At 40.3% G+C, this 25005-nt stretch overlaps 2 protein-coding genes across 2 annotated transcripts; both read left to right on the top strand.

Annotated features, from left to right (window-relative positions):
• The first annotated feature begins 4582 nt into the window (after positions 1-4582).
• Positions 4583-15808, top strand: ncaph (non-SMC condensin I complex, subunit H). The gene is made up of 18 exons (XM_084024724.1): positions 4583-4703; positions 5526-5748; positions 5860-5950; positions 6204-6296; positions 6384-6501; positions 6693-6832; positions 7435-7624; positions 8274-8356; positions 9450-9637; positions 10082-10227; positions 10659-10765; positions 11988-12107; positions 12421-12528; positions 13030-13173; positions 13730-13840; positions 13937-14013; positions 14963-15038; positions 15477-15808. The coding sequence occupies exons 2-18, from the start codon at positions 5531-5533 to the stop codon at positions 15534-15536; spliced, it is 2070 nt and encodes a 689-aa protein (XP_083880850.1). The 5' UTR covers positions 4583-4703; positions 5526-5530; the 3' UTR covers positions 15537-15808.
• A 1420-nt stretch (positions 15809-17228) lies between these two features.
• Positions 17229-24816, top strand: LOC311023194 (vesicle-associated membrane protein 8-like). Its single transcript, XM_084024896.1, has 3 exons — positions 17229-17392; positions 21840-22001; positions 23000-24816. Exons 1-3 carry the CDS (start codon positions 17378-17380, stop codon positions 23189-23191), a joined length of 369 nt encoding a protein of 122 aa, XP_083881022.1. The 5' UTR covers positions 17229-17377; the 3' UTR covers positions 23192-24816.
• Positions 24817-25005: the final 189 nt, after the last annotated feature.

The raw sequence follows: 25005 nt of genomic DNA, 5'->3' as shown, positions 1-25005 counted from the left end.
TGAAAAACTTTAAATATCTCTGAAATTATGAATGATATCAATCAATTAGAAAAATACACGCAGCCGATTCCCAATTGAGATGAATATTCTGTGTTTGAATGGAGTTGAAAAATGTTGAAGGGGTTAAGGGCCAAACTTTCTGACCCGGAAGACATAATAAGTAGAAAAATAAAGAATTCCGTGTGCAGAAGTCACCGTGGACTGTTACAATAAAGTGAAAGCAGCCTGTGTAAACATTCAGTATACCTTCAGTAGCATGAAAGTGCTAACGCTAGTTAAAGATGTCCTCTGCATATGTTAGCTCCACAGATTTTTACATAGGAACAAGTTTTCTCCTTCCAACCTGTCCTGCTCAAACTGCTACACAATGTTTGACCATGAAATGCACAAAATAATGAAGAAAATTGGAAATCATTGCACGCGAGTCTATCAAGCTCAGCCGCGTAGTTGTCAGAGTGACCCTGGTAGGAGTTACGCTATGATTGGCCGGTCTGCGCTCGATGCACTCAGCAACGGGTCAATTGGATTCATGTGCGTCTTATTCCTCAGGGACAAATGGTGTGCTGGAAGATGAATGGTGTAAAGGTCCTGAGCAGGCTTGTTGCAGCTTCCTGTGGTGAGAGGCTGCACACAGACCTGTTGTAATGCTCCCTTTCTCTCTGCAACATTACGTCCAGACAGAGCTCCTGTTCATCTCCCTCCTTCCCCCTCTGATGTACAAAATTGTGGGCGCTTCTTCACTGGCCTTTCCTGCACAATTATAGAAGTGCGATGGCCATTTATTCATCTTGCTGAGTTGCCTGGGAACTAAAATGCCCCTCTGTTACATGCTGCTTTGAGTCTGCTTTAACTTAGCATTTTTTCATAACTCTTTTTCGGATTCACCAGAAGTAAATGCAACAAAAGCCACGATTCTCTTAACAACAAAGCAGCTGCACATTTCCGAAGCACGAGTCAGAATGAAGGTGCTTATCATATGTAGCATGTGTGACAAATGATGTCATTAATCCCAAGCTGCACAGGACCAATTTGAAGAGCTTTACGGTGCACACAGAAGCGTCATTGATTCTAACTGCATGCCTGTCATTAAAATCGAACAGGATTTTCTGTCTGATCAGCCTCGGGCGAGTCCATAAAGCAGAATCCTGGGTTCGACAGTAAATAAGCTCACGTCAGACTTGCTCATCACAGTTTTTTTTACCTCTAATCAGTAGATCGAGAAATCAAATCAATGGTTGGACTGCTGCCACCTGCTTTTTCCGGATATGAGCCATCAGTATTCATGGAATCACTCTTGGGTTATTCAGATGTTGATGATGGAGCTCTTTGGTGTCATTACAGAGTGTGCACGATTTACCTTCAAATTCCCCGTGGGTATGCAGCGAAACATTTCAAAGGATGTTATGAATTTCCTAGGAGTCATTTAATTTTTAAGGCTGCCTCCCAAGTAAACGCTGCAAAATATATACATAAAAATATTGTGCCACACTAACAACACAATTAGCAACTCTAAGATGACTTTCACACTTAGCTGTAAAGTTAACGTGAATTATGAAGCTAACTTTCTAAACAGCTTCACACCAGAATCCAGATGGATCCAGATCCAGTAAGGTTGCTGTTCAAGGTGTCGCTCTGCCGCTTGTGTTCATCAGATCCACTTGTGCTCCTTGAAATATGGTCTATTCCGTTTATTGGTTGCAAAAATTCCAAGAAGACAACGGCCAAAATCCAAGATGGTGTTGGTCAAAATGCCAAACTCCAGGCTTCAAAACCGGAGTCTACAAACCAATGTTTGCCCACGTCAAAACATTTTAAATCCAACATTTCCACCTTTACTGGTCAAAATCAGTCTGTTTATTGCATACTTTAATATTTTTGATACAAAGTTGTACCTTTAGATGTGCTAGAGGGTGTAATACCACACATTTAAGGATGTTCAATACAACTACCTGAAGGCTTAATAAAATGATGATGTATTCTGCATTTCCACGTGACTTTTATTCTAACCAAATCTGCAGCATGTTTAAACAAACAGTCATTACTCGGGTCTTTGACCCCTACTACTTCAGTCTGCCCTTGTTTTAACAACCCTTTGAGCCCATTCTCAATCACAGCAGATCCCTGCTTTTTGTAATTTCATTAGACCGGTACAGTAAATCTCCTTCGACGACTTGGACTAAAGCCTGGCGCCGCAGCCAAGCAGATGTAAGTTTGCAACACAATCTAGTAAAGGCCCTCAGTGGCCTGCATATTGTTTGAGTGTGCTAATGTTAAGTGCCCCATTAACCCTGAACCAACAAGATCATTGTGCTTGTGTTTATTGTTAAAAATAGCTTCAATCAAGAAATGCTCAGTCTTGACAACTACGCCGTAAAGAAAATTAAGATGACAGAGAAGCAGAGAGGGCAGAGAAAGATGAGTCATTTAATAATTCTCATCATGTCCCATCAATGACCTGACAGGGAAAATCAATCACATTGCCATCGCTGTTTAAAACAAGCAGAGGCTTCCGTTGAAGAGATAAATGCTTTTCTTCCATTTGGCATGCTGACATGAATGTGTATGTCTGTTCTTACGTGTTCATGTGGTTTAAATATAGGGCCTGCATATACATCACACACACACACATACACACACACCCCCACTTTTAATGGCATGACTATATATCACACTGAAGTGCTTCTCCTTTAAGACATTAGAGGTTTCACAGCACACACACACACGCACACACACACACACACACACACACACACAGAGGGTTTGCCTATGTCATAGTTAAAACCACAACCGAGACCAAATTCTACGACAGTCTTTCAACAGGAGATTAAGAGTGTATGAATTTATAGGAAACTAGAAATGCATTGGCTTCTGTCTCTGAATATGCAGTTTAACTAACACTAGTGTCAGAGGATGAATTATGTTGGTTCACCGTCATACGCATACATAATTCCAGGCACCAGAGCGTCCAAAACAGATGTCCAGTCAAAGGGCTTACATGAATCTCTTTATTAAGTCATATCATAATAAGCAAAGGCAAGTACACTGTGAAAACAGGTGACTTAACCTGAAGATTGAAAGATTCAAGACTCTGTCTTGGGAGCAATTGGCTTTATGTAAATGACTTTACAGTTCTATGACCTCAGAAAAAGTTGCATAACAAAAAGGATTATATACTGGCTGAGACACCGGGAGCAAGATGTTCTCTTTGAGATCCAAGGCGCTTACTGGGGAAAAGAAATTCTGATATTTACATTTTTGCAAGCATAGGGTAAAATGATGATTGTTTTTACAGCCTGGATCCTCCTGGTCTCTGTTTTGGTTGAAACTGTCTCAGAGACAGCAATAAGCCAGACATCCTGTGGGCTAAAGCAAATATATAGTTGGAGTCAGGAAGGGGACACTTCAGAGTTTTTTCTGGAAAATTACATTTTAATTAGCAAATAGAGGAAACAGACCCAACTGCCGCTCCAGTGCCGTAGTGTGTAAGTTGCCATGGAGCCTTATTTTTTACTGCCACCTAGTGAGCAGCTATGTTTCTTCTATGTTCAACATATATTCCAGTTTCCTGGAAGATATATTTGAGATAAAATGAATTATTGTTAGAAACATATAACAGAGTAAATAGGATCAGGACATCTTTTCCACTTGCATAACAATTATTGCCAATTTCCATGGTCTTGAAAGAGACGTCATCGTAATACTCAATTGTGAGAATCTGCAGATTTCCACTCTCCACTTTAATTGCTGAAAAATAGACGAACAAGTAAACCCCCGAAAGTCACCCACTGGCTAGGTGTAAATTAACATAAAAACATTGAAAAAAATGAAATCCGACTTGTCTCGGAGGCGATTTGGATTTTGATTAAACAAAGGGGAATTATACATATGGGAATAATGCTGATATTAGTTTTGTTTTGTCTCACCCGAGTACCCTCCAGCCCGCCATCCTATCCTGTCTGATCTGACAGGATTATGAGGAACACTGTTTCAGCAACGTTTCCACATTGCCTCCAATTACTGCCTGAATAATTGTGCTGGTGAGAGAACAGACCACCCAGACAATCACAGGACTCATCAAATTATCTGTGATCATGACCTGTTCATCAAAAGAATTAACTGCTTAAAAGAATGGGGGAAATGTGCAGGGCAGGCAGATTATGTCATTGTGTCATGGCAATACAATGTTATTACTATCAAGTGTTAAATGAGCCCTATAAACAACTTTTTTTTATCTATTATGCAAGTAGCAAAAAACACACATTCTGAAGAAACACATATTTATTTGGTTGCAACAGTCACACAAAATGATTGGTCTTGGTGATAAAACAAAAAAGTATTTAATTAAATAAATATGCATATAACAATAATAATTATAAAATAACAGCAACAAACAATAATAATAATAAAACCAAAAAAGGGATGCATAACATAAACACAAACGTCGCTATAAATCAACGTGGCATTAAACTGTATTAGTTTAGTAAAGCTTTGTTTTTCCATACTCGTGAGTCACTCCAAAATAACCCAGAGTGGGCGTGGCCTAACGTCATCACGTACGTTGTATTACGTAAACCGTTCGGCGCAAAAATTCAAACGCTGTACAGGAAGAAAAACTACAGCGTCCTCTGTTCTCTGGTTGCTGTATGACAAATAATATCGAGGCGCAAGATTTTACACAATTTGAGCTACACTGAGTGGACTAGGTAAGTTTTGTGGTGACGACTGTGTGTCTCAGTAAGCCAGTCAGCTAACAATGGTAGAGAAAACACTTTCATATTAGCTCATGCTAGCCAAAGCTAGCGGTGGTGCGTGTAAAGTTAGCATGGGTGACGTTATCAGCTAACATGTATAGAGACGATCACCGTTTGTGTTTTGGTTGATTTGTTCGGCTTCAACGAGTTATTAGAACGTTTAGCTTTCTTGTGATGTGTTAAAATAACATTTTGCTTTCTCGGAAAACACATTAGCTCCAACTTAAATCACGTTAGAGCTAAGTTAAAGTTAAGGAGCCGCTGTGGTCCTTTTGTTTATGTGCGTTCTGTCGTTCTGGCTAAAGTTAAGATTACGTTATAGCTTACTTTACAGCTAGCCTTAACTTACATCAGAAAGGACGGGGTCTAGATACATAGGTGGACCAACAAAGCAGCACGCTCTAAAGAAAAGTATATTGGAAATGAATCGCATTATGTGACTGAAATGTATCCAAACCTTGGCATTAAAGGCATATTTACTAAAGTGGGCATCTTTCCAGCAAACATGGTAACATGTAATTGAAGGTTATAATGTCAAGATTTAGATCTAATTAGGACAATCGCTTCGTTCAACAGCTTCTCTTGCATTTTTCACTAGAAATCTACTGTTTATATCTTCAACTTATGTATGTCTGGAGTGAAGTGTGCAGAACTTGACTTTTAAACTTGTGATTATTTATATATATACATACACACACATGATCTCAGGTATTTTTCTTTAGGGTGAAGACTTTGAAGTGTATCAACATGTAGCCCCTGTGATTGTGTCTCCAGCTAAGATGAGTGCAGCCTCCACACCAGTCTCCCGGATACGTCAAGGATGGACAGCCTCCTCCTTGAAGAATAAGGGTCTGTCCCCTGCAGCCTGCAGCACCCCGCTGCTGGCAGCCTTCCCCGGCAATGATGATGAGCAGGAACGACGTCAGCGCCGAAGGTCAAGGGTCATTGACCTTCAAACTGCCACTGACTCCTCCTTTAATGACTCTGCATCTCATAGGTAAGCTGTGAAGAGTAATGCTTTTGACTGTGTTACAAGCACGACTTTGGTGAAAGTCCGTCATGTGGTGTTTGAAGGACTTTTCGAAGATAATCTCATTTATGTATGCAGTGTCACAGGGACTCCTGCTGCCGTGCCCAAGCTGTCAAATGCACAGATCTCAGAGCATTACTCCACCTGCATAAAACTCTCCACGGAGAATGTGAGTATATGTGCACTGCACTGTGTGTATGTGTATATTTATTTATTTATTGTATCAGTATCTGGATCACAGGTAAAGCCTTAAGAAGTCATTGAAGTATCTCGGTAATTACACTAGAAGTGTAAATGGTGTGTTTTTCTCTCCCTGTGCTTGATGATTGTGCTTGTTTATATTTTACTTTTGAAATTGAGTCTAATGGCCTGGAAGGGAAAATGTCATCAATAATAAAATGTTTTTCCCCCGCTTTTGGCAGAAAATCACCACCAAAAATGCATTTGGTCTGCATCTGATTGATTACATGGCTGATATTCTCAAACAGAAGGATTCTGAGCTCACAAACTTCAAGGTTTGTATGAAAAAATGTGTGATATTAGGCTAAATACTGTAAATAAAATTGACTTGACCTGACTATTCTGTGTGTGTCATCCTTAAGGTGGCAGCTGGCACTTTGGATGCCAGTACAAAGATCTATGCTGTGAGGGTGGATGCTGTTCATGCTGATGCCTACAGAGTGCTGGGTGGCCTGGGGGCTGAGACCAAGCCAGGAGAAGGTGAGAGCCTCGTCAATGTGATTTTCTTTTACTTTCATACATTGTTGGATTTCTTTTGAATAGATAATTACACTGCAGCTAGGATGCAGAGTGTAAACTGCGCTCTACCCACATTGTTCCAATATTTAAACATTATCTAAAGTTTTCTGATTTTATTTTTTGTCTCTCTCTCTCTGTTTGTGCGTGTGCAGACCATGGCCCGCAGGAGGAGGACGGAGATGGTGATGGGGAAGTGACTGCCAAGCAGCCAAAGAAAAAGAGACCTCCTAAGAAGACAGTAGAGCAGAACCTCAGCAACATCAATAGTGCCGAGTCTGAGAGGAAGTGTGGGGTAAGGTGTTATCTTTATAGAACGATGTTAGTTCAAACGACACCCGGGGTGACACGATGCTGAACGTGCAGTCACTTTTCATGTCAACACACACAAGAAATAGATGAATGATTTCCCCTCCATATTAACCTTGGACATACAATTTCTCATTGCAGTTTTAAGTATACCGCTTTATTCTCAAGGCGCTTTACACTACATTCAGTCTATTTAACTCATTTACACACATTAATTTACTGATGGCAGAGGAGCCACCTGCACATCAGGAGCTACTCTCAATCATGCCGATGGCACAGCCAGTTCAAAGGTTAATTGAGTGTAGGCCAATTAAAGTAATCACCTCATATCCACTAAATGTTTGACTGAGGACCGATAAGTTCTTGTTTGATGATGAAGATAATGATTAGACATGAGTCTCTAAGCTTTCATTGGAAATTGAGATGTTTGTCTGAAGGTGCCTGCCTCACCTTTACATACCCGTCTGATCCTTGTGCTCAGATAACCAAAAGACATTTCACTCTGAAGTCAGTGCATTATATATTGTAAGTTTGGTACTGTTATAGTATGACTGTCAACTGGATCGACTGTTCTACCTATCCACCCAGGTGGACCCCATGTTTCAGCGGATGGCCTCGTCGTTTGATGAGAGCAGCACGGCCGGCGTCTTCCTGTCTGTTCTCTTCAGTGAGAACAGTCGCTGCGAGTTGCTGTTTCCCTCCTACATGACCCTCCTGCAGTCCTGCCCCTCATACTCTCCTCCACCTCCACAGGGAGTCCCCGCATCCCCATTCAAGGGTAAAAATGATTTACCAGGCACACAGAAAATGGTTTCTTTCATTTCCTGTACATACATTGTGAGGTGCTAAACCTGAGTGCCACCTAGCTATGTGTCATCTTTGGTGGGGTTGCCACGCGTCTGATTTTTCAGTCATTAAAAACATGGAAAATGAGAAGAAAAAAAAGTCAAATGTGGAGGAAGAGCTTGTGTTAAACTGGAAAATGATATCAGCATTCTCCTTTTGTTCTAACTACAGGCTATCAGAATATAACATAACACTGCCATCTGAAATGGCCAAGTTATCAGCAGGATTGTATTAATATTAATGTTCAAATGGTAGTGGAAATGCTTTGAACACACCAAGTAAAGTTGCTTTCGTCCCAAATTGTTTTAAATGTTTAAATAATGTTAAATTAGTTTGTTTGGTTCAGTTGCCTAATATCATTTACATTTAGGGCATTTAGCAGACGCTTTTGTCCAAAGCAACTTACAATAAGTACATTTGTCGAAAATACTTTGTGATTCATCTCTGGCTGAGAGGAACGTTTCAAACGTGTGATGGGCATTGTGGAGAGAGTTGGATTAAAAAAAGAACAGGAAGCTGGGGTCCAAACAGTCTTTTAACATGTTTCTGTGTTTTTTTTGTTTGTTTTTTTTTTCTACCAGCCGGACTGCAACGTTCACAGGAGAAAAGCTCCATCTGTCCCTCGCTGCAGGATTTCTCTTTCACTAGCTGGAACCCTGAGCAGGTCAGAGAAATCATTTATCCACCTAACCTAATGTTATAAATTGTTTGTAAAATGATGATATTCCTCTGATAAGTTTTCCATCTGGCGGAAAAGAACAGACAGAAACGTTTGATCCTGTTGTTTAGCGTGTACTCCTGACATTACCAGATTTAATATTTCTTTAATAGTGTAACTGACCTGAGGTTATAATATGGAGTAGCAGACACAGAGAATCTGTCACATAGGCCTTTCGGCATGTTCAGCACTGAGCCATTTCCTCCTGAGCCAGTCTTAAAAAGCATTACGGTTAGTTTCCTCAAAACATGTAATTTAATGTGATGCTGCCTCTAAAATATTTGTGAATGCGACTGGGAGACGTTATACACCTTTTGACTAAAGTCTGATAGATGTGACAGTGGATTGTGCTGCAGGATGTGTTTATTCATCTTTCTGTGGAATTACTGTCGGCATCATCAGAACAATAGCAAATACTGTCACCGCTGTCAATATATATATATACATACATACACATACACAAACACACTTCCACTGGTTTTCTATCGTCTTTCATACTTTGGCCTGTATGGTCGTGATATTTAAAACCATTCTTCTATAATTCTATGAAATTCTTAAAACAAACCTTGTTGGTAGAAACCTGCAGCTGAAAATGTTATCCGTTTTTTTAACTGTGGTATTGGCATTTCATTGAACTATAGCTACAACTTGTGCATCTTGGCGCTGACCTCTTTCTTATAGGTGTCACTTTTTTCACTTTTGAATGTGAAGAAAACTTAAACTTTAATTTACAGTCTTTAAGTTCAACCTGCTGTATGTAGTTTGCCTTTTGGTCCAGCAGAGGGTGCTTTTAAAATCAGCTTGTTGCATGCCCTTTTGATCTATCAGTATAGGAATATATGAAATGGAGGATGACACCTGCTAGAAAATCTGTGCAAAGTGTGGACGTATTTTGTTTTTCCAGGGGCATCACGCTATATGTTTCATTAATTTGAACCAATTATGTTTGTGACTTGTTGCTAACCTGACATCCCTAAAAAAAATCCTGCAGGTAAATTTCCTTGGAAAAATGAACAGATTTTACTTGTACTTCCTCCAGACCATGAATCAGCTCTTGGAGAAGATGAAGCAAGGCGAACACGTGTTTGATGTGAACGCTGAGCCTGAGCCAGAAGAAGACGACTGTCCTGACTTTGACGGCGACTATGAGGATGGAGGGGGTGACTATGAGGAGAGATGCAAAGAGTTCAAGGAGGGTTGTGAGGCATCTGGCTCCGGCAAAGGAAGGTACGATGGAGGGCATTTGAACATTGATTGTGTCTTCTACTGAGAAGTAGATAAACTCACTCTTTGACCACAGATGTTCTGATTCATTGATTTTTCTGTTTAATACTTTTTACAATCTCAGGTTCAAGTTACGAGAGATGGCTCTTTTCTTTGTATCATTTCTGCACAATTTTCTATCCTACTGCTCTTTTAATGCTGTTTGTACCTTGTGTTAGTTAAGTTATACAGCCTGTTCTTCTTAATCTGTCCTTCAGCTTACACGTCTGAAATGCATTATGTAATAAAGGGTGTAAAGTAATTGCATTGCCGATTATCACAGGTAGGTATGTAAGACCACACTGAATGGGTCAAAATTCAACTCCTACACCTTCAATTTGCGGAAGGCTGATTTGTGTCTGCTTGCTGGTTTGAATGGTTTCTCACGCTGGTGTGATGTTGGCACAGGGACGTGATTCCCATCGGAGAGGGAGACATCACCACTATGTGTCTGCAGCTGTCCTCCCAGCCCAGGGAGTATTCCTACTTCAGCCCCAGGACAATGGCCACGTGGGCTGGACCCGGCTACTGGCAGTTCAAGCCAAAGCACAAGTGTGAGTCAAAAGTAACATCGTTTAACACATAATTGGAGACAATGGAGGTTTCGGAGTAAAGAAGAACAAGAAATGTTACTTCTTATTATATGTTAATGTACTTGATGCATCTAGGCAGACTAGTGCTATACTGGTGTATATATATCTGTGATATTTATGTGGAGCTTGTCAGGGTGTTTGTGGTTTCAGTCGCCTGCCCATTACATTTAATTTCCTAAATGTAGCAGCAGTGGATGCTGTGTTATGCTGCAGCATAATGTATAGACATTATGTTATTATGTGTTTTAGCATTTCATTTTTTAGCAAAAGAGAAAAACGTTTCTCTTTTCTTTAATTTTCTCTGGTGACTGAGATGATTTTCTTCTCTGCTGAATGTGTGCAGCAAACATTTATCTGTTTTCATGTACTTAAACTCTTTTGTGTTGTTTAAGTGGACCATATGCCAGATAAGGAGACGCGTAAAAGGAAGCCCAAGAAGACCTTTGAAATTGACTTCAACGATGATGTCAACTTTGACACCTACTTCCGCACCACAAGAGTAAGAACACTCGCTGTTTGTCATTCCAAGGTCGACATCTTCCTGTGTGTCACTGGGAAGCGGAAGAACAGGTTTTGCAGCTGTGCCACAGAGAACATCAGTAACAACTACTGGAAATGTTTCCCTTTAAATGAAAATATTTATACCACTCCGATTAGTACGGTTAATATATAGTGAGAGAGGGCAGTCGGCTTAGCTTGGCATAAAGCCTGGAAATGGGGAAACAGCCAATCTCACTAATTAATACATTTTTGTGTGAAATGAATGGTATACAACATGTTAATTAGTGAGATTAAGTTGGAAGGCAGCTATTCTGTCCTTTGGGCAGATGTTTTTTCCACTTCTTGGTGTAGTAGCCATAGCAACACAGCATTCAACACTTATGTATATTTGATATAGCTGGTGTCCCATTTTCCAGCTCTGGCAGTCTTTTATGTTTGATCCGGGCATTCAGGACACTTAAGCTGACTTATTTCTACACAACTCCACAGTTCTGGGGATAATTGCAGTTATTGTTATGTATCTGCGTTTATTAACAAAGATGTTCATATTTTGACTATAAAAAATGTCTTGTATAGCTTGTTGACCAGAAATATACAAAGGGGCAGTGTGGGCATTTATTACATTTACATTTAGGGCATTTAGCAAATTTACTTACAATAAGTAAATTTGTCAAAAGAAAGAAACCACAACATATCATTGCTGATAAAGTAAGAGTAAAAAAAATAGTGTTAGATCCTCGTCTGAGTAAAGTAGTAGCTGTTCAGCAAACATACCTTCAGAACAACAGTGCTACGATCAAAGTGAACCCTGACTCTTTTGTGGAAGATGGCAAGTGACTCTGCTGTCCTGTATATGTATTTATAGCTATTAACCAGATGTGACCTGGACCTGACAACATTTTAGAATTTACTCTGGTAATCTTAAATCATCTGTCATGGACATAACATCTACATCTGCTGGTCTGAGATCTTGGGTGATGCTTTGGCACAATTATCCACAATACATATGATACAAGTAGAGATAAAACTGTCTCTAGTAATTACATTCAGTTAAATTAGAAACATAGTCTGCAAATAAAATATTCAGCTAAAAAGTGACATCACTGTCTGTAGGGATTTGAGACGCTGAACAACATCTCTAAATGCAATCAAATTAAGGGCCATGTGTAGAAAACCCAACAACTGAACCAAACCTGACATTGTTAGCTTTCTCTTCGCAGGCTGCCACCACCAACAGCAAGTCGGCCCTCAGTGCAAGCAATAAGAAAACAACTCTGCCACCAGACTTCAAGTTCCCCCCAGAGACGCTCTCCCAGCTCAGCCTCAAACCCTCCAGCTCGGTGAGTCTTCATTTTTCAGCTGACGCTGCCGGTGGTCAAAGGTAGACATGGACAAACAGAATCGTCTTCGGTGCTGATATGAGTTAGATGCTGGCTGAAGCATGACATCATTATCACCAGTCCACCACCCAAACAGCAGAAAATGTACCACGATCACATAATGCTTGTGGTCGTCGGCTTTATATGAAATTTGACTTTTCACAAACTTGAGACATGCTACAGTTAATATTTGTGCCAAATCCATAACTAAATATATCAATGTAAATTGTTTGTGTTGTGTTAAGAAGGATGTGTTTGGTTTTGTTTGCTTTAGTTGAGTCAAGAAGGCCAGAAAAGGCTCTCTGGAGAGCTCGGAGAAGGCATTGGAGACTACGACTACAACAACGCCAACGACACAGCCAACTTCTGTCCCGGTCTTCAGGTCTGAACTTTTGAATATGCCATTTGATTGAATTAGCTTTTATCTTTTTGATTTGAATGTATTTGAACAGACTTGCTTTGTCTACTGAGCAGCGGTGGGATGATATTGCTTTATCAGTAGATCAGGCCGGATTTATACAGCATGTCCCTGTGTTCGGTCTGGTTGTGATGGCATCACAAGAGGAGAGCAGTCAAAGAGGCAGATCTGTGGCCCGGTCCCTTCATCAAAACAACTCTCTTCCAGCTGATCAATATTGAACATAACACTGAGAGTGTGTGAGCAGAATCTCAAATGCATATGACAGCTTACAGTAATCAAACTTTTATCGGCCCCTGCCCCACACTCATTAGGGATTCTTTAGGCTGAAAAACGACTTCTGAACCAAACACTGTACTGTAGAATCTGATAAATGTGACGCACCAAAGAGACGATTGTCATCAACAATTAAAACTGACGAAAAAACACATTTCAAATTGTTTTTCCTTCTGCTTTTCTCTTCAGGGGGGCGACAGTGATGATGATGTCGAGGGGTTTGCCGGTTCAGATGATACACAGCCTTCAGGCGACAGTATACCTCCGCCGTCGCAAGATGAAGAGGGCGTCTCAACCTACGGAGAGGAGGATCTGGTACCTGAACCACACAGGGTGAGGAACACATGGTGTTGTTGTACAGGTGGCTTTTTAGAGGTAGCATCCATCGAAAGCTTCTGGAATAATAGTTTATCAACTTGGCACAATAGTATATTCAAAATGTCGTCCTTACAGTACAGGTGCAGTGATATACAAATGGTATGGGAAGACATGAAACTTTGAAGTCACTATTATCCTGGCCAAAATAATAAATTAAATTGAATAATAATATTTGAAAAACTAAATATACTTTAAATGCTTAAAATGGCACTAAAACACACTAGAATCACTTTACCTCACATTTTGATAAGAAACAAATACTTCACCAAAAATTCACCGGCATTAACTTACTGTGTGTTTTTTATCCCGATGCGTGGTCAAATCTTACATTGTTCCGTCCGTAGACACGATTATTATACTCAACAACTTTGAATGTAACAAACACAGAATCCAATAGCCTGTGGGCACATTTTACACATTATTCTACTCAACACAAATTGGACTGATTTAACCTAAAGTTTTCACAAGCAGTTTAACATACCTATACTCACATCATTGCTTGTTTTTGCAGGTCAACAAAATAGAGATCAATTATGCTAAGACGGCAAAGAAAATGGACATGAAGAGACTCAAGAACAGCATGTGGACTCTTCTGACTGAAAGCCCAGAGAAACCCACGGATGTAAGTTACACTGATAGACATGCAGCCAGTCAGAGGATCAGCTGTGTCTGTCTGTGAGCTTCTGTTTTACTAGTTATGTTTTATTGCTCCCTACAGGAGGCAGATACTGTGGAGAAACCAGAAGTGTGTGGGGACAAAGTCTTCAGTCAGACCACAAAGACACTGCTTCAAAGGTACGAGCAGACCTCCTACCATGCCTGCCATGGCACGGCACTAATGAGGCACAATAATGACCGAATATCACACGACAAAAGAGCATGGCATGCAAACATAGGTCCAGAGTTTCACTGTTGTTGGATCTGGGTTTCTACTTGGATATGGAAGATGGGATATAAACTGTCTCTTCTCCAATATGTCTATATATTTGTGAAGAATGATTTGCACATGTAGAGTTGCATCATTAAAGGGGATCACTAATCAAGCAATCTGATTAGTGCATAGCCGTTATGCAATAAAAACCGCAGAACTACGATGCAGAAATAGAAACTGTCCGATGACACAGGAGAGGTTATGATGAAGTAGCCACGGTGTGAATGCTCTCTCCAGAAAGTCGCAGCAACATCCGCCTCACCGAGCAACAAGCCTCCACCTAACAAATAAAGGCAAACCTAGAACAAGCAGTTGTCAAAGTCATCCTGCGGACACTGGACAGGTTTTTTTTAGTGGTTGCTCAATAAATGCACTCAAAAAAACACTCAAATAATTAGTCAGATAATGAAATCAATATAACGCAATATAATCAATATATTAGCTTCTAGCCTCTTTCTATAGCAACTGCCTCGGTATACAATGATACATTGATGACGCATGTTTGTTGGCCAACCTGGAATTTAGGATTGCAAAGCTTCCCATGACTCCCTTAGATTTTGGAATATTCCAGAAATGAACCTCAGCCCCATTTCCAAGAAGCATAAAGGCTTCAGAATTTAGTGAGACGCGTATTTACTTACATCTTGTGTCTGGCAGATCATTATTTGAACCCAACTGTGAACCAGCTAGCAGCAGAACTAAAAACTACAACTTGGTTAAAGGCATTAGTTTTGAATACCATGACTGATAAAATGTACATTTAATTGTGTATCTCTGTCTTTCTCCTTCCTGTGTCTCTTCGTGGGGATCCAGATTGCCCAACACGATGGCTCAGAACCTGTCGGTGCCGCTGGCTTTTGTTGCTCTGCTTCATCTTGCCAATGAAAAGGTGCGTTTTGTTTCATGGCTGGGTATTTGTTAGGCATAAGGGGAAAATTGCATTGTTGTCCAACTAACTGTTTCCAACTGTTTTCAGTCTTTGTGCTTATCTAGCTACGTGGCTTCGTCTTTATGTTATATACACTCAGAGCTATCGCATATGAAAAGTATTGCACATGATCAAAACATCGCTGTAATGTATTCTGCTGCATAGTATTGTTCTTCACCTTTTTAATGAATAATCTTACTGTAGGCATAAAATGAAATGCCTAAAAGTAAGAATGTAGAAAGAGTATTTTGAAGGGGAAAATGTGTACATACCTTAAATGAATTATTCAGCCTGGAATTGACTGACATGGTCTTAATTCGACATGTGGCACAATTAATTTATAAATATTTGTGTCTATTTATTGTAGTGTATAATGTGAAATATGTTGTGTTCTTGTAGAATTTGGAGCTGGTGAAGGTCGATGACATGTCCGATATCGTCATCAGACAAGGCCACTGAGGGGAAATGAATGGATGGCTGGAGAATCGCTGCTCTTCTCTTCTTGTTGGTCTCTTTTACTCACTCTCCCTGTGACACTCACTTGTTAATGTGTTTTTTTTATCCGGTTTTAATAATGTTACAGTATGAAATCAGCATCTGCCTCTATTCCTTGAATGCCATTTTTTGTTTTTCATTTTTCTCTGTACTCCTGTTGCTTATTGTGTCTGTAGATAATTAAACTGCTCAGCCACCGCACAAAAAAGTGTATATTGTCAAAAAGAATAAAAGCCTTTTTCTAAAACATGCTGTGGAGGTTAATGTTATTGCTAATGCTTGTCAGGCCACTTGTTTTCTCAAATGGACATAATGACTTCTTGGCTTGGATTATTTTTAGTTGCTTGTGATTCACAGCAGCCTACACAAGTTGTTTGGCGGAGGCAAAACCGGTTGGTCAGGGCTGGCTCAGCAGGCTGGGTGGGACTCTGTATGACGTCAAGGAGCTGCAGGATGGGGAGGAGTCACTCAGTCAGCTGCTCGTCATTATCAGTTACCTCATGTGGATCGCAACCGAATGGGGTCTGTGACATGGAACATTGCAACTGATTGAGAATGTTGATGTGCTACAGAAATGACTGGATTGCTCACGCCAATAGAGCTGAGCTGTAAGATCGTGAACTTAGGGAACTCTTGCCAATTAGGAGTAAATAGAAGAAAAAAAAATCTTATGGAGTAATGGCAGTGTAGAGAATGATGTTGCAGAGCATCCCCACATTGTATTCATTATTGCATTAAGAGTGAATTGGTTTCACATTTTAACTATGTAGTATTTACACAGTTAATAGAATAAAAATGCTGCAATAAACTTGCTACTTTACATTCCCCTTCTAATTTCTGCTTTTTTGGATTATATTGTAAATGTATAATAATACTGTCCCAAAAGTTGCCAGTGTTCGAGGAAAAACAGAACCTTCTTCCTGTTACCAATTTATTAACTACTATAAACCGTGTTTTTATTTTTGTGGCTTGCCAATTTGTTCAGCCGCTGTACACAAGGAACTATTTTCTTGGTGAAAGAATATCATTGATTTGGGTGGATTTAAATTAAGTTTAACAATGATCATTTTGATTGTTATAACCATCCATAGCTCACACCTTAAAGCTCTTAGTTCAGCCATGAAGAATATAAAATGCTATTATCATTTTTAACCATGATTACGACATAATTGGTTGCTCTTAATGATTCAGTAATTAGGCACACAGCCAACATGGGCTGGGAACACCTTGACGCCACCCTGAAGATCAAACGGGGAGATTCACATCAAGTTGGTGGAAAGAACCTTCAAAATAAAACTACATAATTGTCATAGTACAACGAAGTGACAAATGCACACAATTATAGCAATAAAATAAAAACCTATTTATTTGCTGAATCAATGGCATTCTTTGGAGCCTTAATTATGTAGACTACAAACATTCAGGCCAATATATTGTCTTGGTGTTTACAGTCAATGTTGATATGGCGGCTAAATACGGCAAAACGTTCGATAACGTGTCCCTGAAAAGTATGTAATTATAACTGTCATCGTTTTGATAACCATTGCAACGTTTCTGAAAAGAAACTTCCGAAAAGTGTTTTATTTTGGTAAATATGGGCGGGAAATGCTGGTTGACGGGCGAAGCGGAGGAATTCAGTTTGAGGGAAAACACAAACAACCAGGAAGTTAAAGAGAGGAGGAAGCGTATTTGCTGTGGCGGAGCATCAAACTGTCGAGTATTTAAAAAGGTTTTAAATAACATTGCCAACCTTAAAGAAAGTTGATCCATCCGCGTTGCGGTCAAGGGGTATTGCTTCCAACAAGATGGACAACGATCCGGTAAGAGATAATAATGGTCGGAGCTGTTCTGTTGTTTAGAAAGCCTCTCCGCTCTCACCGCGTTAATGGCAGACACGACGTGCAACAGGTGTATTTCCTGATACTTTACATTATATTCCACTTTAAACCGTCTTACCTCGTCTGAAAGTTAGTTAGGTGAGTCAGAGCGTTAACTTCTCGTTGTTGGGAGAGGAAGTATGCTGACAAAATGGCCTAATTACGCTCAATGCCAAAAAGCACACAGTCCTAGATGGAAATTCTGTTCGTTGTTTTATCACGGAATTATGCTTTTGCTGGTTTCACTCAAGCTATGGCAGGCACTTTTGATCCGTTTTTACGTATGGTCAGGTTTTTAATTTCCGTAATTTAACGATAAAACGGTCTTTTTCCGCATGCATTTCAAATCCACGACTCTACCTTTACTGGTTGTCGGTTGAGTCTGGCTCATGTAGTCAAACTCCACTCAAATATATGTCAATTTAACGCTGTCCGACCGTACCAACTGTTAAACCAACAGTATGGCTCATGACATCTCCTCATCGCCACACTTTGTCTCTACACGTTTTTAAAGTAAAATGTCAACTTGTACATCTTGAGCTCCCTGCTTGCTAACTTAGATTAGCTACTTAGATAGCCCCGGTCATGTAATAGCATAGCTTTCGCATGTATGTTATTCTTAAATATATTTGAAGCTCCATAATAAAGAAAGCTTTAACTCCATGTCCAGGTAGTTTAAAATAGCTAACTTTGTTTAATTTAACTATAGGAAGTCCCAGGATCTTCAAGCAGTACATTTAAGGATTTTTGTTTTAGTTATTAATACTCATGAGGACTTGCGAAACTGTGTCTTTTCACCCTGTTGTAAACAGCTGATAGCCATCCTAACACAGGCCTTGTCCACTGAGGGACTGTGGGGTCTGACTGTTGGAGGCTGTTGACATATAAATGTTGCTTTCTCTGCTAAATAGTCACTTCTGAGCTTTTGAAACATTGCCTTCCCTCTCTTTGGAAGTCCTGGCAAAGATTTGAACTCAACCTGACTCAGCTGTTCAGAGCTAAACCAACAGGATTTGTTTGGGTGCTTTGATAAAAGGCAAATCCGTCCAGTGTCTGCCCTACAGATAAGGGTTGTTCCACATGAGATGAGGAAGAGAGCGGTGAGGATTTACTGTGGCCTACCACCACAAACAATATTTGCATTTACAGCCACAGTCAAATATTTTAACAGGAAATATTTAATTTAACTCATTCACATTTTAGATATCACTTTCTTATGTATCATCCCTTTTCTGTGTGTATCAGACAAGTATTTATTACAGAATCGTTAGGCTTTTGTTTGAGTTGTCAAATTTTACTGGGAGAGTGCACAGCAGAGGAACACATGTATGTTTTCTTCTACAAGGCTTACAACAGTCCAAATATTTGAATAGGTAGCTTCATGCAGTCACTGCATGAACGTCTTGTGCTGGCTATTGGGCACGTTTCTGTCTCCCTCTTTCTGTGAATGTTGATACTTGATAGCTGTCGGCCATTCAGTGAGCCTCACTGAACTACTAGCACTGGTACAGGGAAAGGAGAGAGGGTCCTTTGTGGCAGCTCAGTAAAAACAGAGGTAACCAGGACACACAGCAAGGCATATAATTAGAATGCCGAAATAGATCAATTGCATCCATAAAAAAAAAAGAAAAATCTGACTTAACAACACAAATTGTGGATGATAAACAGCAGCTACATAGAAGCAATTCAGTAAAAGTGATTATTTGAGACGTGAATTAGATGCTGCTGCAAAAAAAAACACGAGTCCAAAAGAAAATGAAGAGTGGAGGAAATAAATGATTAATAGAACAAAGAAGTGAATGGTTAAATCAAAGAAATAATGGACCAAAAACAATAAAATAGCAGGAAAGGGCAGTAAAATATGAAGAAAGGGATAGTTGATGGAAAGATGAAAGGAATAGAGAGATGAGGAGGTGAGAGCAGCAAGAAAACCTGCTGTTTCCTGGAGACGGTTTTGTTTCCAGTCAGGTGGTGGCTTAGGGGACGTGGAAGTCACATCACACACACACACACACACACACACACACACACACACACACGTTTGCTTTTTGAAATCAGACCTGCAACTGTGTAAGATCCCAGCTTATCTTCTTGGTGATTTCAGACATGCTGTTCCACATCACATACTTTTTTACTTTTCCAACATACTGCAGCTTGCTTACGATGACGTTACTGTGGCATTCATGTGCATTCAGTCGAGACGGACTACTTTGTCACAATGCTGCAGCTTGAACTTTGACCCTCTTGCTCATATATGCACTGTGCAGTGGACTGTGGGTCAGAATAGCCAGAAAGGCATGCTGGGCTTTCATACTGCAAAATGTGACCAGATGCCATAGGACGTCGTGGTATGTTTGACATACTATGTATATGTATTGGGACATACTAACTCTTTCTCTGGTATACTAGGTAGTATGGGTGTTGGAATGCACAGATGGTTTGATGGTCAGCAGGCTGTGCTGACATGTGCAGCAGCCCAAGAGACTGAAAGGACTCTCAAAGCCACCACCAGTTGTCGTCATGTATATTATTGCCTGTAAATACAAGACTGGTTGTAGTTCATTTGAGTTGTATTCTTTCACAGTCTAATGCTTGATTGACTTCTACTGGTGTCAGAGAGATGAACCCAGTCACTAGGGGATAGGAGCAAATGCATAAATTACAATTAAAGACCTTATGGTAAATATGTGTCTGGAGAACAGATTTAAAAGGACAATCACTTTGATTTCATTATTGTGAGACATTCATATTTTATAATTGTGTGACCTAGAGGCAGTACACTATATTTTCAACAGTATTCACTTCCCCATCCAAATAATATAAATCAGGTGTTCCAATCACTTCCATGGCCACAGGTGTGTAAAAGCAGCACCTAGGCATGCAGACTGTGTGAAAGAATGGGTCACTCTCAGTGAGTTCCAGCATGGTACTGTGATCGGATGCCACCTGTGCAACAAGTCCAGTCGTGAAATGTCCTCCCTCCTAAATATTCCACAGTCAACTGTCAGTGGGATTAGAACAAAGTGGAAGAGATTGGGAACGACAGTAACTCAGCCAAGAAGTGGTAGACCACGTAGCGGGGTCAGCGGATGCTGAGTGCACAGAGGTCACCAACTTTCTGCAGAGTCAATCGCTACAGACCTCCAAACTTCATGTGGCCTTCAGATTAGCTCAAGAACAGTGTAGAGAGCTTCATGGAATGGGTTTCCATGGCGATCAGCTGCATCCAAGCCATACATCAGCAAGTGCAATGCAAAGCATTGGATGCAGTGGTGTAAAGCACGCCGCCACTGAACTCTAGAGCAGTGGAGACGTTCTCTGGAGTGACCAATCACGCTTCTCCATCTGGCAATCTGATAGACGGGTCTGGGTTTGTCGGTTGCCTACGTCATATTAAACCCTATGGATTAAGAATCAATGTCACTTAAATTCATATGCGAGTCAAGGCAGGTGAGCGAATACTTTTGGCAATTTAGTGTATATGAAAAAGGAATTGATCGAAGGGTTAAACCTTGAAGTTCTGGCGCGCAGGTGGCCAGGTACACACATACGCATACGCAGCCGACCCTGGTTCGAATCCCGGCCAGAGGTCCTTTGCTGCATGTCACACCCCTCCTCTCTCTCCTGTCTTTCCTATCTGTCCACTGCTAATAAAAAGGTGGCTATGCCTGAAAAAAAACAAAAAACTTCAAGTTCTCCACATTAAGGATGGGGCGAAATAAGATTGTATCACAGATCAGAATACATAAAACACTCAGTGAGTTGATCGTGGTGAATTTTCATTATTGGGATAATTGTGAAAATGGTCATGAGTCACTTGGAAAAGCTGCCTAGTTTATCATAGTAGAGAAGTGGGGAAGAAAAATACAGTATACAAAAATAATTTCAATAAATGAATTAAGGTTCAAAAGGTTTGTGCGTGTCTTCTCTATGGCACAATGCACTTATTTGTTTCTTAACAATATATGTAAAGTAATACCAGTATACTTTTAAGAGTTTTAAGCATATTTTGATGACTATGGGGATATCGTGAATCACAACTATTATGACCAGGATAATAGTGATATTTACATATTGTCCCATGCCTACTCCACATGTTGTCAAGAAGCAGACGAGCTAAGATGTTAGTTGCTTATCCACTGCCTCAACCTGTCTCTGACGACAGTAGTCTCCCCTACACACAGTATCAAGAACTGTTGACAACAAGATGTCATACAAGAGCCATGTCAGTGCTGAGCTGCAGAGACAAACTAGTAAAGTGAATCTGTCTGTCATTATCCAGAAATGAAATAGAAGTGACAAATGCCTCTTCATGTCAAGTTTTTGCATCTAATGTCACTTTGTCTTTTTTTGCACTGATTAAAAATGACCTTCTCCTGTCCCATCCCAGGAACGAGGCGGAATAGTGGCGGAGCCGCAGGACAAGGTGCAGACCTTGAAGGATCAGGTAGATGGAGTGAAAGACATCATGACCCAGAATGTGGACCGGATCCTGGCTCGAGGAGAGAGACTGGATGACCTCATGGGCAAGTCAGAGGACCTGCAAGCAGGGGTGAGTCTTACCACAGGAGTTCATGCTTTGCCTTTGATTTGTGTGAAAGTGGGTTGAGATGTGGACTATATGCCCACATGATGGTGTACAGTGAAGTGGTAAATAAAGAGGTTGGTAAGCAATAACTTTAGTGATAATCATCAAGTTAACCAGTATAACGGGTCAGTCAGTCACATTCAAGACATTACAGAACTTAAATGAATCTGACAAAGTGTGGCCTTTGTCTTTCTCTAAAGTCAATTTTGCATTGAGCACTTTTTCATAAGGCATTGTTCCAGCTGGACCTCATTAAGTCTATTAACCCAACAGGGTTGAGATCTAAAGGTCTCTCTGCAAAGGCTGTTTAGAGCTTCATGGCAGACATTTTGATTTTGTCATAACAAGAAAAGAACAGGTTGAACCAACCACTTCCCAGCTGATAAAGCGTCACACAATAAAACAAGATAATATGACATTTGTGTATGGAACATAACTAAGTTTCCTAGCCAGCTAGGTATGCTAAAGCTAATGCTGGTAAGTACATTGTGCGGTACAAGTGATGTAGTGCACTGAGTGGTTTCTCCCTCAGGGAGAGACTGATTGTTTAGATCCAGGCAGAACTCTCCAATTCTGAAAAGTGAAGCCAAAGTACCTTAAACTTGCATTCTCTCTACTGGCCATCAGGTGGCGACTTCTGGTTTCAAAAATAAGTCTGATTGCTTGGAAGTCTATGAGAAAATGAGCCAACTACTCATTTGATTTATTTAGTTATTATTTATTGTGTCACTCTGCTGCTTGGGTTTGTCGGATCCACCCGTCGCTTCTCCACAGTCCAAATATGGTCACTTCCTCCCCTGGTTGCAAAAGTTCCAAAATGGCAACTGTAACAATGCCGAACTCGAGGCTTCAAAACCAGAAAAAAAAATCAACTGGGCACTCGCACATAGTGCAGACAACTGGACCAATTTGTCAAAAATGCATGTGGCTTCAGTGTCTTGTCTGGTCTCCTCCCTGCTCAGGCTCAGCACTTCAAGCAGACGTCTCAGAAAGTGGCTCGTACCTACTGGTGGAAAAACGTCAAGCTGGTCGTGGTCATCGTGATTGTCGTCGTCATCATCATCCTCATCATCGTCCTGCTGGCCACCGGAGTCATCCCTGTCGGTGCCCCTGTGCCTCCTTTAGTCAATCCTACCACAAAACCAAAACCATAAACACACATCATGGATCATAAACAGACACATTCCTATTGCACAGTATACAAAGTAATATATAGACTCGAGCAAATAGCTACCCTCTGGTGAAACCTTGATTACTCCTGAGATAGTTTCTATTGGTAATTTCCTTATATAGGAATTCAAGGACGGAACCTGAATGGCACATGTTTTTGAAATTCCGCAGTAGCTTTTTTTTTTATTTGGGAGAAATGTAACAAAAGTGTCAGGAATGTCTGAGGTGTTCACTTGCCAGCAGCAGCACATCCCCTGTTCACCACCATTAACGGTTAATTCATCCTGGCAAAGAGAGCGTCCCTTTAAAGTGTGTGGATGGAAATTCTGAATGTGGATTTCTTACTAGCATTGTTCATGTCTGTTCACTTAACTCGGTATCACTTTCATGCACAAAGGGCAGTTTGTATAGTTTTAAACAATGAAATGCAGTTTCTAAAAGAAATCCGGTGACATGTTTTTGCTGACACTGACAAACAAATTTTAAGGTGACACTTTACTTGATGAATGGCTGAATTCTGTATTGGATATGTATGTTACCATGTGTGGGCTTAATTCCTTTCAAAGTGCTTCCACTTTCTTTGCAGTCAGACAATCTAGAACAACTAATCACCCATAGAAATAATCTGTCAGTAGTTATCAGTATATATATATAGTTTATTGAATGTATACACTTGGCACTGCTTTAGTTATTTGGAAATATTATAATTGGCTCCCTATTGCCATTGAGAGCTCATGTTTGAGATGTTTGTTATTGTGCACAGCTTATAAAACAATTCTGCATAAATGTAACTGTTGAACTGTACTGAGTGAAAACAGTGAGCTGGGCCTGCATGGCTCCAACATCTTCAAGTGTACATGGGACTTTGATGTGACTGCAGTTTGAGATGGAGCGTTTGCAATTATGTGATTTGTTTTGTTTGTTTCTACTGTTTGTTTCTGTCCTTAGGAAGGGAACATGACACACCATTGTAGATGTGTACTCTGCAGAAGGATCTGTTTCCCCTCACCGTGTTTTAACTCTAGAAATGTTGCAGTTTAAAAGCATGGAGTTTGGTCAGTTAAAGGTTTACAGCCTATCCATGGCTCCCTCTGCTGGTTCTTGTCAGCAAATACAGCTTCCCACTAGGAAAACCTAGAATGCAACCTTGGAGCAAAGAGTCAGTGTGTTGCCTGCTGTTACGGTACCAGTTTAGCTTCAAAGAGGTCAAAATAACCCACTATAAAGTGTAAATAGTCAACATCGTCTCACCTTCATGTATATTAGCAACAGCCTTTGACCAACGCGTTAAGTGTTCTTTTAGAAGCTATTTATTGAATGCTGTATGTCATTCATGTTCTATTTTTTAATCAAAAATGAACCTTTGATTATCTGTATTAACAGTTCATCCAGTCTGGTTGATCATGAAACGGTACAGTTCAGTGACTGCTGTCACTCTGAACTTTTGTCTCGTTGAATTCACTTTGTCAACAGTGGAGCGTCCTGCTCAGCTGACCTGTGATGTACCTGAATGTTTGTTGCGTAGATGTCTCAAGGGCCTTATTCTGATGACTGGTGGTATTTAATGGTTTTTAATGGTCTGATATGAAATAAATTGTATTTACCTCTGCTCTGCTGTGATGGTGTCCCCCTCCTTTTGCTGTTTGTTAAAGGGCCACAAGATGGAGATAGAGAGTCCAGCCAATATGAAACTAGAGGAAGTAACGTTAGGTCAGAGGTGATGCTTTATTGTAACCATCATTAATTAATAAATTTAGAATACATTCTACTTTAATCATCATCACAGAAAAGCATTTTG

This window comes from Eutrigla gurnardus, assembly GCF_963514095.1.
Source record: "Eutrigla gurnardus genome assembly, chromosome: 13".
Classification (NCBI taxonomy): Eukaryota; Metazoa; Chordata; class Actinopteri; order Perciformes; family Triglidae; genus Eutrigla; species Eutrigla gurnardus.
This window is presented reverse-complemented; position numbering and strand designations above follow the sequence as displayed.